Source organism: Syngnathus floridae, chromosome 1 (genome assembly GCF_059516105.1).
Source record: "Syngnathus floridae isolate MCC-2025c chromosome 1, RoL_Sflo_1.0, whole genome shotgun sequence".
Lineage (NCBI taxonomy): Eukaryota > Metazoa > Chordata > Actinopteri > Syngnathiformes > Syngnathidae > Syngnathus > Syngnathus floridae.
In genome coordinates, this window is record NC_142413.1 from 23,679,158 (window position 1) to 23,693,318 (window position 14,161).

The 14,161-nt window shown below is 42.7% G+C and overlaps 1 protein-coding gene across 3 annotated transcripts in view; it reads right to left on the bottom strand.

The window, feature by feature from the left end:
- gabrb2a (gamma-aminobutyric acid type A receptor subunit beta2a) overlaps nt 1-13,787 on the bottom strand; it is a 33,765-nt gene extending 19,978 nt beyond the window's left edge. For 2 of the 3 annotated variants that reach the window (XM_088389194.1, XM_088389186.1), the window contains exons 1-3: nt 13,621-13,787; nt 13,426-13,526; nt 13,133-13,200 (exon numbers count right to left, since the gene is read on the bottom strand). In XM_088389194.1, the coding sequence (XP_088245320.1) occupies nt 13,133-13,200; nt 13,426-13,526; nt 13,621-13,694 (243 nt within the window). In that variant the 5' untranslated portion in view covers nt 13,695-13,787. Of the gene's footprint in view, nt 1-5,348; nt 5,471-13,132; nt 13,201-13,425; nt 13,527-13,620 lie in introns of those variants that run through there. The other variant, XM_088389204.1, reaches the window with a different exon arrangement.
- Between the last annotated feature and the right edge of the window lie 374 nt (nt 13,788-14,161).

Sequence of the window (14,161 nt, forward strand, 5' to 3'; positions counted from 1 at the left end):
ACGTACTAAAAACTAACCAACTTGCTTTAAAAACATAAACAGAATTCAAAAGTGAAAACAAAATAAAAATGATCAAAAATTAAAGCCAATTTCGCAGGCCACTCCAAGAGGGAGGGCTGCACCACTGTGAGGTGATCACAGCTAACTTCATTCACCGGCAATCAAAGAGGCTAATTTTATTTCCTTTAAATTCAACAAACAAGTCATGCAATAGAGACTCCACATGTCGGAAACACATCTGCGGCATGAAGTGGGCACTTGGCGAGCACCCCCTCCCCACGCCAATCGTTCATGTGCCCCCCATAGCTGTACATAATACAATGATTCAGCGGGTTTGGGAGCTGTTATGAAAGAAATATGTCAGACATCCACCACATGTCCTCAGACCAGAGAATCTGCCCGTTCCTTGATCAAACTCACCAAAATCCTGTTAGACTAGCCACACCAATATTTAGACAAGGACCAAATTGTCAGTCTGCTGGGTTCATGTCCAAGTAGAGGAAACTCAGGAAACGCCGACATTTGCGCCACAGCGCAGGTGGCTGTCTCTGAAAATAGAGACCTTCGTGACAGGTACCAAAATAAGTGAGCACTTTTTGGCACCGTAATGTTAGGGCACCAACTGCTGATGATGGTCATTCAATTGCACTCACTGCATTTGCTTACATGCAGACTTTTAATTAAATGAAACAGCATTCTGAATGATTTCCCGCCTTCCGCCGTTCCCCTAACCCCAAGGGACCCAATGATGCTCGTATGATTCTTTGGCGTTTGCAGTCAACGAGCTATTTTTTCAGCCACTTAGCTTCAGTGGACAAAGTGCCTGACAGAATCATTAAGAAAGTCATCAACACATTAAAGGCCTTTAATGGAGGTGTCTGACGACCAACCACCAAGAGCTTTTTGTCTCTGCACCAGCCTCGAATGAACAGCGAGGCTAATTTCAACCTCGTGCCCCTTTTGCACTGAACAGTCTTGAAAGAATGAGTTCTTAAAACCAAACATGTATTTATTATATTCATACCACCAAATTAGAAATTGACAAATCGAAATGTGGAATATTTGTGAATTTTTTCAGTGTGGTGACTTTGTTTAGTATATGATGAGGAAAAAAACGATTACTCTATTTTAGACAGTTTTCCAGGGTAAATAACGACAATTTTTTTTAGAAAGGTTGGAATAAAAATTTATTGGAAAAATCGTTTTTTATTTAAAAACTGTGACTGCATCAAATCAAACCGAATCAAATTGGTCCACTTTAATGTATATTATACCTATACATACGCATGGAGCCATCTTTTATTGGAGAAATACATTGAAGGAAATGCCGGGTCATATGCTGTGCTATGCGATGCCATGATATGAAATTAGAGTGTAAATAGCTGTCTATATGTGTGTGCCCTGCGAGTGACTGGCAACCAGTCCATGATATGCCCTGCCTAAAGCTCAAAGTCAGCTGGGAGAGGTTCCAGCTCACCCGTGACCTAATGAGGATAAGCAGTTCAGAAAATGGTTGGATGGATGTATAATGTAATCATATACAGTATTATTCAGATTTTACAATCAGGAACGCAATAATGGCTCTTGTCATGCATACAGACATACAGTACTTAGTATTTACAAACAAGGCCCAGTCACCACGGATTAAATATAAAGCGGAAAAACCCAGTTTGCATGCAAGAAAGCCCCGGGATTAAGTGTTGTTCTTTCGCTATAATTATGCTTCTGACCATATTAATCTGCGCGTCCACTTAGCATAACTAATGACTTTGTCCTGCAGCTGCCATTCGTATCTTGAAGCCGGCTGGAGAGCTCAGCAGAGTCAATAGAGCAGTCAAAAGACACAAAATAAGCTACTCTTTGTAACTAAGACATCTTTATGACAATAACAATGACAGATAGTCAGGAAATCAAAGTAAATCAATGATCATTGGAAAGATTCATATCTGCAAAATACTACAGTCGTTTATTATTCTTTATTTCAGTCATGCGAGCAATATAGCTACGGTGGGCTTGCTCAGGATTCTGTATGTAGCCGCATAGAAATTGGCATTATCTGGATGCAGCTGAGCATCTCATTGTTGATACCATGTTGATAATTGGCCACCAGGGAGCAGTATAATAAGTCATACAGGAAGTCAGCACTCTGTGCTTCAATAAGATGCAATAATATTACTGTAGTTGTTTTTCCATCCATCCATCCATCCATCCATCCATCCATCCATCCATCCATCCATCCATCCATCCATCCATCCATCCATCCATCCATCCATCCATCCATCCATCCATCCATCCATCTTCTTCCGCTTATCCAGGGTCGGGTCGCGGGGGCAGCAGCTTCAGGAGGGACTCCCAGACTTCCCTCTCCCCACCCACTTCATCCAGCTCATCCCGGGGGATCCCAAGGCGTTCCCAGGCCAGCTGAGAGACATAGTCTCTCCAGCGCGCCCTGGGTCGTCCCCGGGGTCTCCTACCGGTGGGACATGCCCGGAACACCTCCCCAGGGAGGCGTCCAGGAGGCATCCGGATGAGATGCCCGAGCCACCTCATCTGGCTTCTCTCAACGTGGAGGAGTAGCGACTCTACTCCGAGTCTCTCTCGGATGACCGAGCTTCTCACCCTATCTCTAAGGGAGAGCCCGGACATCCTGCGGAGAAAACTCATTTCGGCCGCTTGTATCCGGGATCTCGTTCTTTCGGTCACGACCCATAGCTCGTGACCATAGGTGAGGGTAGGAGCGTAAATCGACCGGTAAATTGAGAGCTTTGCCTTTTGGCTCAGCTCTCTCTTTACCACGACGGACTGGTACAGAGTCCACATTACTGCCAACGCTGCACCGATCCGCCTGTCGATCTCACGCTCCATTCTCCCCTCACTCGTGAACAAGACCCCAAGATACTTAAACTCCTCCACTTGGGGCAGGATCTCATCCCTGATCAGGAGAGGGCATTCCACCCTTTTCCAATCGAGGACCATGGACTCGGATTTGGAGGTGCTGACCCTCATCCCGACTGCTTCCCACTCAGCTGCGAACTGCTCCAGTGAGAGCTGGAGATCACGGAAGAAGCCAACAGCACCACGTCGACTGCAAAAAGCAGAGACGCGATGCTGAGGTCCCCAAACTGGATCCCCTCAATGCCTTGGCTGCGCATAGAAATTCTGTCCATAAAAATTATGAACAGAATCGGTGACAAAGGGCAGCCTTGGCGGAGTCTAACCCTCACTGGGAACGAATCCGACTTACTGCCGGAAATGCGGACCAAACCCTGGCATCGGTGATACAGGGACCGAACCGCCCTTATCAGTTGGCTCGGCACACCGTACTCCCGAAGCACCCTCCACAGAACCTCCTGAGGGACACGGTCAAACGCCTTCTCCAAGTCCACAAAACACATGTGGACTGGTTGGGCGAACTCCCATGCACCCTCGAGGATCCTGCCGAGGGTGTAGAGCTGGTCCACTGTTCCACGGCCAGGACGAAAGCCACACTGCTCCTCCTGAATCCGAGGTTCGACCTCCCGACGGACCATCCTCTCCAGCACCCCTGAATAGACCTTACCAGGGAGGCTGAGGAGTGTGATTCCCCTGTAATTGGAACACACCCTCCGGTCCCCTTTCTTAAAGAGGGGAACCACCACCCCAGTCTGCCAATCCAGAGGTACTGTTCCCGATATCCACGCAGTGTTGTAGAGGCGTGTCAGCTATGACAGCCCCACAACATCCAGAGCCTTTAAGAACTCCGGGCGGATCTCATCCACCCCCGGGGCCTTGCCACCGAGGAGTTTTTTAACTACCTCAGTGACTTCGACCCGAGAGATTGGAGAGTCCCCCTCAGAGTCCCAAGGCCCTGCTTCCACAATGGAAGGTGTGTAGGTGGAATTGAGGAGGTCTTCGAAGTATTCTCCCCACCAACTCACGACGTCCCGAGTCGAGGTCAGCAGCACACCATCCCCACTGTAAACAGTGTTGACGTTGCACTGCTTCCCCCTCCTGAGACGCCGGATGCTGGACCATAATTTCCTCGAAGCCGTCCGGAAGTCATTCTCCATGGCCTCGCCAAACTCCTCCCACGCCCGGGTTTTTGCCTCAGCAACCGCCAAAACTGCGTTCCGCTTGGCCATCCGGTACCTGTCAGCTGTTTTTCCATTGAGGATAAAGAATGTATGCCTTTGTGTATTGTTATATGGTTGGTCTACGTGTGCTGCTCCATTTGTTTTCAAATATCCATTACCAAAAGTTGTAGCATTCCAATTATCGATGCTACTTGTTAGCCAGTTTGTACTTATTCAAGATTCAAGAGTTTTTATTCGCCATGTTTGAGTGTGCCAAACAAGGAATTTGACTTCGGTACATCACAGCCTCTGTTCAACATTTAGGTGACTAACAACACTCAGGACATGTGAAAAATGACATATATTCTCAAACATCCCCTGATCTTAAACTCCCAGGAGGGCAAGGAAAAACTCAAAACTCCAGCTAGGGGAAATGAGAAACCTTGAGAAGAGACCACAGATGGGAGGGTCCCTCTTCCAGGATGACCAGGCTGCAATGGATGCAGAGAGGACACATAGTACAAACAGTGTAGACAATTCAAAAAAGGTGTGGAGAGCAGGATGTTATTGCACAGCAATGACTCTGAGACTCGAAGAGTGGTGTGAGTTCATCAGAGCAACAGCCTGGGGGAAGAAGCTGTCTCTGTGTCTGCTGGTTTTGGCGTTTGGTTGTGTCTTATGGCTTATTTGTCACACTGCTTTATATTTTGAGCTTACTGCCAACATACGGCGCTCGTCTCTAGATTGCACTTGAAAGTCAAAGAAAAATACTGTGCGAACATCATGGGTCACTTGTGTCTCAAGGCAACACTGTCGTCAAAATTGAATCAATAGAGCCCCTGCTGGATGCAGCCAATTAGTGCACTCCAGTTAGCCTCAATTGCTTCAAAAAGTTATAAAGTGATCCATTGCATGCAATGGACAAGATTCATACAAATAAATTTTGTAATATTGATTACTAGCCCAATTCCTGATAGTAACTTTGCCAAAGGTGATGAAATTATTTAGTTAAAATACCAATCACTGATAATGCCATAACATTTTTAGGATTACAAAATATTCAACAAAGAAATTCAGCACTCATCACATGAAAACATTTCCATTCATTTGAACAAAACGTGCTCTGTATGCTAGGCTATGTAAGTTGTATATGCTAGGTTGAAGCTACAAACATGTACAGCCACTGGAATTCAACACCCAACTCAGACAATATCACTAATTGCACAGGGACCGACACATCAAACTTTTAGTTAAAATTCTCTCACCAATAAGAGTCTATGGTCTTTGCGCCCTTACCTGGAATTTGTGTCATAAAATGAGACGTGATATATAGGTAAATGATTGTTTAAAAATCTGGCCATTAACTGCACTATATACCCTCTTATAAGATATGTATAATCTGATATATATATTTATTTGGATAACATTGTACTTTCATTTTATTACTTCACTTGTCTTGTTCATGGTGACTCAGCTGAACGGGAGGGCGGTGCCCTAGCGCCCTCTATTGACCAGCCGCCATTGTCCAGATGTAGGCCATATGGAAAATCCCATTTAGCCTACAGCTCAGTGTCGAATGTCAGGTCACGACTTCAACAAGTTCATAATCAAAATAGGATTGTACATCACTTTTGTCAATGATGACCTTACTGATGACTTTAGACATGGCAAATGTGTAAGCCTTGGTGAAATTCTGCATTCTCAGAGTACATGTAAACTCATAATGCACATGAGGACAAAACTATGTAAGCATCTCATAGAAAATAAATGTTAGAAAGGTGTTTTCTTCCCTTGACTTCCTCGGATTGAGCGGGAAAAAAACAGAGAAAGAGGTTGTGTTGTCATGGCAACACTGAATAAAAATAACACAAGCTTATTTTCCACACGCTGAAAATAAAACGGAACAGGATCGGTTTGTGTTTTTATGCCTGGTTATGTGACGGCCACGTCCTCTTACTAATGTCAGTGTAATGACGGTTCTGAGGGCAACGCTCACGCCCCACTAATTCCTCTGTCGTGGAAGCCACCACAGCTGGTTTGTTTAAATATTTTAATTCGCAGGCAGCTAATTAACATTCAGAGAGGAGTATTATATTGCAGGCGGCGAGCTCAGGTATTTTACATGTAATTAACAAGCAGGATGAGAAGGGAGGGGGGGGCAGTCTAATTCCAGCACTGTGTTGCATGCTGAAAATGCAACATGGAAGCAATGCTTGTATAAATCAATCGCAATGCATTTCTCTTGCACATTTGGATCACGCAAGTGTGGTTTTGTTGTTATAAAAAGATTGTGACATTGCATATGAGGATTTAATAAATAAACCCCTACTCCACTGCAGGTTCCAGGTTCACGGTGCCTCTAATTAATAACACTATTTTGGTCTAACTCTGCTGTATATTGGGTGTGTAGAGATTCCACTTTCAACCACTAGATGGCGACACAGTTTGAGATTATGTAAATTTGAAAGAAGAAGAAAAAAAAATGAGTGTATGTTATGTGCTGTCCTGCTTTTCAAGCCAACATAAAGCAACAGCTCTAGATGAATTTTATAATGTATATCTTTGGGCATGATTATTGATGAATATTTCAAGATGAAACGTTTTTTTTTAATTATTTTGTAAAAACGAGTAAACGCATAGAGTGATCGGCACACCGCTACACTATACAATATTTTATAGTTATCCAGGTCTGTTGCCCACTCTCTTAATATGTTTGTTATATGTTTAAATGTGTTGGTAATACTTTCAAATGTGTTTAAAGATCTTTTAAAAAATAAAGTACTATAAATGCATAAAAACATAAATACAGGATATATTCCATAGGGTATTTTTATGTCATCGATTTCTCTTATTGCAAAGGTGGTCTATAAGCTCAAATATTGTGACTTAATTGTCACCATTGTAATTCGAGATCTGGGGGGTTGTGCCATTTAATGATATTTATCATTCCATGATTGGAAACCAAATTTACACGTTAAACGTAAGTGTCCTTCTCAATTGCTGTTGAACGCTCATCGCACAAATTCTGACAGGTGGCTGATTTTTCCCTAACACCAGCACAAAACATAGCACAATGTGTGAATGTCATTTCAGATGCAAAGTGGGGAGGATGAGTAATGGGGTGAGAGAGGGAATGGGGGTGGACATGGATGGATTCATGGCGAAGGGGGGGTGTCTCAGCCATGATATCACAGTTTGCCAGCATGGATGTGTGGTCACACCTAAGACTCGGAGGACTCTTCCCTCTCCAAGTAGCATGTTTGTTATGTTGGGCTACCGTAGTGTTGACTTGACTTCTAACAGGCCATTGCTGTGCATCACACAAGGCTAAAAAAAATCAACAATATTGGAACAATATTATAAACAGATTCTTTTGTTCAGACAAATGTCTACCTCCTAGGTCATGAAGAATCAGACATACCCGAATTATACCAAGTGATAGTCAAACATTGCGATTGCAGTGTAAGCTCTACCCAAATTGTTAAAACAAATGAGCATTGGTTTATTCCTCAATGTGCCTCCAGGTCACTTCTTGGCTTATGAAGGATGATTTATTGAAAGGACAGGACTGACCTATTTATGGCTCATGGACAGGGCAACAGTTCAATCTTGACTCAAGGAAAGAAAATCAATCCCCATAACAAATAAAGTTTTGTTAGCAGTCTACTTCCTGGATCATTGTCGTCAGGAATAGACAAGCAGGATTCAACCGTTTGCATCCTGGGGAATGTGGAACCTGTGAATGTGGGTTTATTTTGTTCTTATATTTTGTATATGCCGTTTGTGTTAAGACATGAAACATTATAGAACACGGCCAATTACAAATTTCTGTTCCACTCCAAAACAAGCAGCCTCTCCGCCGCCTCAGCGACTTCAATGAGCCCCACCAAAAATGTTGAGTTCATTCTCCACCAGAGGCGTTTGGATCTTTAATTAGACGAGCGGCCAGCTGTTCACAACACAGGCGCGCTCGCTGCTATGATGGCAGGCCAACATGCAGGCCAACACTGATCTAAGGACAGCTTCTTTCACATCCTCCATTTTGCTTCATCCCCATATCATTAAACGGTTGTTCTGAGGCGATGATGCAAAGCTGCTAGTTAGTCTCATCTATGCATGAATTAGCCAAGCTGTGGAAGGTTCTTTAGTAACATGCTGCCTTTTTCAAATGTGCTTTCAGGGGTAAAACACTTTGGTATCTGATTTTGCCATTTTAGCGCTTCAAACTTGATGTATCAGGTATTTTTTACAGTCATGGACCAAATCAACTCGCAGTGTAAGGCAAGGCCAAGGAAGTATTACAATATTCAAGTCATCTGAATAATACTTTGTGATTGTGCAGGAGTACAAATACAACAATATGCACTGACTGGCCACAAAATATACAACACAAAACTTTCCGGACAAAAACACTGACTGTATTATGCATGTAGACAAACACAGTAAGCCCAAAGCTCTGAACTGTGAAACAGACATGCTAGCTAACCATTAAGATACCATGCTGCCCCTTAACATATAGAGATATTCTGTATTGATTTGACACTGCCGTCACAGACAGTCAAACTGTCCTGCAACACAATGAGTTTCTAATATTTTGCACCGTTTAATCGTGTAACCACTCAGGGTTGAATTATTGAATCTGTTTTGTAATGTCATGTCTCAAGTCAAAGTCAATGAATCGATCACATCACTGATATTTTTCAAGAGCAGTCCAGCACAAGCGTTCCTTTCAGAATCCATAACATGGTGTGATGTTGATGCATGTTGTATCATACAACTTTGATGCTGAATAAAGTTATCGTTAGAACATTTTGGCGGCACATGATTAGCAATTTGTCTATGTCAAACAATGAAGATCAACAGTAGTCAAGTCGACTCATCGATGCAACCGCTAGTAACTACGCTATTAGAAACTGCTTTCACTATGATGCAGGGCAGTTTAGGGTCTTTTAGACATTCCATCTGCACTGTGGCGCAAAGGCCGGCGAATCCTTATTTTCTTATCAGCGCAAGGCTCGCTGGGCGTCTTTTCTAGCTGGGCAGCCAGCGCAGGCATGACAGTTTAGTTGCAGAAAGTCCATCTAAAGCTAACGCCTGCTCAGACCATGTCTAATATCAGCGCAAATGGATAGCTGGTCTAACGTGACAATGGCCGTCAAATCATCTGAATCATTGTATTAAATTTTTTAAATAATTGCAGTAGGCGGCACATCTATAGGGGAAGGCACAAACTATCAGATGTCACGCCACAGATGGGCTTCCGTCATGTTGAGAATCTTGTGCGCAACTCGCCCACATACAGAAAATAAAAGAAGTCACTTTGATTGGCCATAATTTAAGATGGCCTTGTCCACTCCCACTGCAGCACAGGCCTCCCACTTGCAGATCCACCCAGGCATGTTTCACGCAGGACTTACTCTGGTCATGAAAATGGAGCCCTGATACTGCAGACCCCTGACAGCATTGTTGTTTTGATCTTGTTAGATTGTCGACGGTGTAAGAAAAACATGCTTGATGTGTATCATCAGCCGGCCACCATAGGGACAGAGAACAAGAGGAATAACCTTAACCTCTCTCCCTCTTTCCTCATCGTCCTAGTGTTGTTAAAAGCATTCTAGCTTGATGAGGAAAATCAAAGCAGCCCAGCACCAACTTCAATCCCCACAATCGCTCTTGCATCGATGATATTATTGATTTCGGAGAGATTGATTTCATCAGCTTCTCTGATTTCTTCCATGTGAAGAAAATAGGAGGACATTTTGACCCGTTACATAAGTCGCACGATGCTAGCAAGCGAGTTTGAACAGAAATGTTGCCATGTCAGATTCGAGACAGATGCGGCGGGCTTTTCACAGGACAAATTCTCTGTCATGGCCATGGGGGGCTGCGTGACGTCAGTCACCATTCAGCGTTTGAGCACAGTTTTGTGTTAGGCTCCACACACGGATGTAGGAAGCAGTGTTTTTTTCCACATGAATGCTCGCATGGACGCCCAGTTCTTAAGTAAGAGGAGCCTTTGGAGCAAGGCAGAGGTGGATTACATGGCTGCTGAGCCCAGAGTCACAGCCAGGGATCCAGTCAAAGCGGTGGGAGGGAAAGGATGGAGGCGGGAGGGAGAATAGGAGGTGAAAAACCAATGAAGGGGTTTCTATTTCAAATCTCCCCCGAACCCCCGAGGCACTTCCACCGTGGCTGCATCCTCCACAAAAGTAAACAATTTTGCTCATCTCGGACCGTTCAGTTGTTATGCTCGTGTCGAGCGTCTTCTAAAACATGTTGGACAGGTGCAAGGGCTGAACAATTTGGTAAAAGAAAGCAATTTCATTTTTTTACCAAATATTGTGATTTAGAATGCAATTCAATGTTTCAAGGTCCTCTTCCCATGTATTTTTTTTTAAACAAACATGAGTAATGAATGAATCTGTATTATTACAGACATTTGATTTATGATAAATATTTGGGTCTTATAGGCTTGTGTTAATATAAATGCAAATGAAGCATAAATGAAAATGAAACCCAGTGTATTTATTAGAACTGCGCATGAATCGGTGACTCGAACTGAGTTACAAATTGGCCTGAAACAAATACTGAATCAAAATTTGGCATCCTGGTAAATTGAGTTACGAATTGGCTGAAAACAAACACCAAATCAAGATTTGCCATCCTGGCATGGCATCCTGTCCTCACGGAGGAATTTTTGGATGGCCCTCACGTCTCTGGATGTGTGACGTATCTACGTACGTGAGGAGTGCACATGCGTGAAGGCCACGTACATGCGTAGGAGTTGCGTGTGAATTTGCGTCCGTTGGCTAATGAGCATAAAACTCAACTCTTAAGCAATTACTCAATAAAGCACAGGTAGGCAATGTGAATGTATATACAATGTGCCATTTTTGGGGTCTTCTGAAAAGAGATGATTTTGGAGACACGAGGATTCCACCCGAGGCAAGCAATTAATAAAAATAAAATGAAGCCTACCGATGTTCATTAATCGTTCAGTCCTAAGAGGGGCACAATTCAAAACCTACGGAACACACTTTTGCCATTCGCCTAAAAATGGCCCTATGAATAATTGAAAACATCACCACTTCCAATCCCTCTGACTATTTTTGAGCGATTATGTAACATTTCTTCTCTGTTAGGCCATTTTGTGAATCCCAATACATAGCTCAGACCTAAATAAGGTCTGTTAGCTCAATGATAACAATGTAAAAAAACAAAAAACAAAACAATGACAAGCTACTACACACAACATTTGAACAAATGGTACCGCAACATACTGTATATAAAAAGGTAACATCACAATACTCTACAAAAATTTGTTGAACAGTAGAAGAAGGCTATTCTTCTTTGTTTCTTTCAGCATGACCGTACTATACGGTACTGCTCCTGGTGGCCAAGGCGGGCACACCAGAAGGAGCAGAACACTTAATTGGATTTTTGCATGATATTGTGCCATTTCAGTTTTTATAATCTTCCAAGAGCATTATGCGTTCATAACAGAAAATATGACGAAATGATGAGGGTCTGAGCAATGAATTGTGGCCTTTCATTGGCCAAAAGTGTTTGATGAATATTTTTAGCATTATGTATTCTAACAATTTTACAACAAGTAACACTGGTTTCAATGTCTATTACACATAAATCTATACAACCTTTTATCCTTACAGATGTATAAAGAAATTTGTCATTCAAACCAAAGCAAATAATAATTTTTTACAATCAATAATTAGGTGAGCAATGCAAGTTGATAGATCGATCACTCGATCGATAGATAGATCGATAGATAGATCGATAGATAGATAGATCGATAGATAGATAGATAGATAGATAGATAGATAGATAGATAGATAGATAGATAGATAGATAGATAGATAGATAGATAGATAGATAGATAGATAGATAGATAGATAGATAGATAGATAGATAGATAGATAGATAGATAGATAGATAGATAGATAAGATTGTGTTAAGTATGATTGGTAACACAAACACACATGGCAAGGATTAATGAGCTCATAGCTAATAGCGAGAATATGCGTATAACTGACACTTATTGAAATGCATTGAGTGGCAAAACACATGATTAAACAGCCGATTATTCTGGAATCTATATTTTTGTTCTGCCAGGAATCTGCAGCATCGGGCTAAAAATAATTTATACATCAAATTACTCAGAAATAACTAAACGGAATAAAGTATTGATATTTTTAAAACAAAAATGGTAATTTTCACACACATACAACTATGAATGACAAAATCGGACAAAGTTAAATTGCAGTGGTATTTTTTTTTGCTGTGTATATGGGTCCTTTTCATAAAATTTGATAATTGAAAAGACAATCTCAACTGAATTTAATTTTGAAAACCAATTAATTTGACTGATATGCAAAATTAAATTCTTAGCTGTTGTTCTCGTTCAAAAGGTAATCAAAGTTTCTAATGAAGTGGGATTTTTCACACACATGGCAAAATGTCTTAACCGTTATGTCCCAAACTAAGTTACATGATCTGTTTGTATGTTCTTTAAAGATTACATTTTTCGATCCAGCACAAATTTGTCTGAGTGTCTGAAGAGTTCCATTTTTCTCTTTAAATATAAAATGGTCCTGTATGGCCCCCGGGCCTTAGGTTCCCCACCCATGCAGTAATACATGCCAGCCCTTAAGGAGAGGAGCGTGTGCGTGTCAACAAAATTACACTAGTGAAGCAAGAGAACGTGATGCACTCACACAAACACACGCGCGCGCGCACACGCACACATGCACGCACACAGCTCTGAGCGCGCGTAGCCGTGCCAGTGCGTCTGAGTGCGCCACTGAGCGTGTGTTCGGAATTCAAATGCGGCCACAGACCAACGCTGCAAATGCGGGACTGAGACGAGCATCGCGTCAGTAGACACGGGCAACCAAACCCCGCATTTAGCAAATAGAAAAAAAACAAAAAAAAATTAAAACATCAACTTAAAATACACATGACACCATAGTTTATATATCCACATGTAAAACAGTGCTAATTAGCCCAATCTCAACTGCGCCATGCATGCGCATGATTTTATGCGGGATTGAAGATGCACCTACCATGTTGACTTCAGACACCATGTCTATGCTGGCTATGTCTATGTTCATGCCCACGGCCACTGGTGCACCTGCAAAGACGGACAGCCATTAAGCGGAGGACAAATCTTCTCATATCAATTTCATCTTCGTGACACAACACGCAGATGACCCATTCGACTCTGTCGTATTGTCAGCGGCTTCCATCGACTTATTCGCATTTCGTTTGTCGCCGCATTATGTCAATTAATGCAGATTTTGCGAGCCATGTCACCACCGCGATAGATTTTTTTTTCCGGGGGGGGGGGGGGGTTTACCTCCAAAATCGGGCCTCAATCGAATGTCGTATCCGTTCATCAGTCTGTCCACCGTCTCTTTCACCAGAGGCATGTTGCTGGGATCTTTTAGATCCTTGACGCTAAAAAGGAGGAAAGGGGAAAAGGTGGTGTCATGCCCCCCAAAAAATGAAGATAATCAATGCATGAAGCACAGCCGACGTGAAAGCAGTTTACCTTTGTGTCCAGACAAAAGTGACGAGCAGGGAAAAAGTCAAAATCCCAAAGTGGTTTTTCCTGATCCTCCCCATCTCAACAGTTTTTGAGGCGGTTTCGGGATGCGAGTGAGGAGCGCGCACATCCAACTTGCCGGAGACAGTGCAGAGGAGCCAGTGAGGTGCGCATGCGCACTGCCGAGCCGAGATCAAAGCGCGGAGACGGCTGATGGTGCATGAGAAGCTTCCATTGCGGAGGAAGAAAATGTATGACAGGCACAACTGTATGTGCATAGTAAAGAGAGGAACACTTTTTTTTCTTATCTTTTCTTCTTTTTTTTTTGGGCCGTGCACACTGCACCTGTATTTGTCAACTAGGTCCAACAATAACAGTGGAGCGTTTACGTGGTAGACAAGTTTAGTCCCTCACGCTAAGGAGGTTGTTGTCATCGACTTTCTGGGCACATCTCTCAAGGTGGCTTGTTGGAATTCAAGCAATTGATCAAATTCACCATCAGAGTCCAAAACAGAACAATCTCACCAAGTTCCCTCTGTCATAAAGG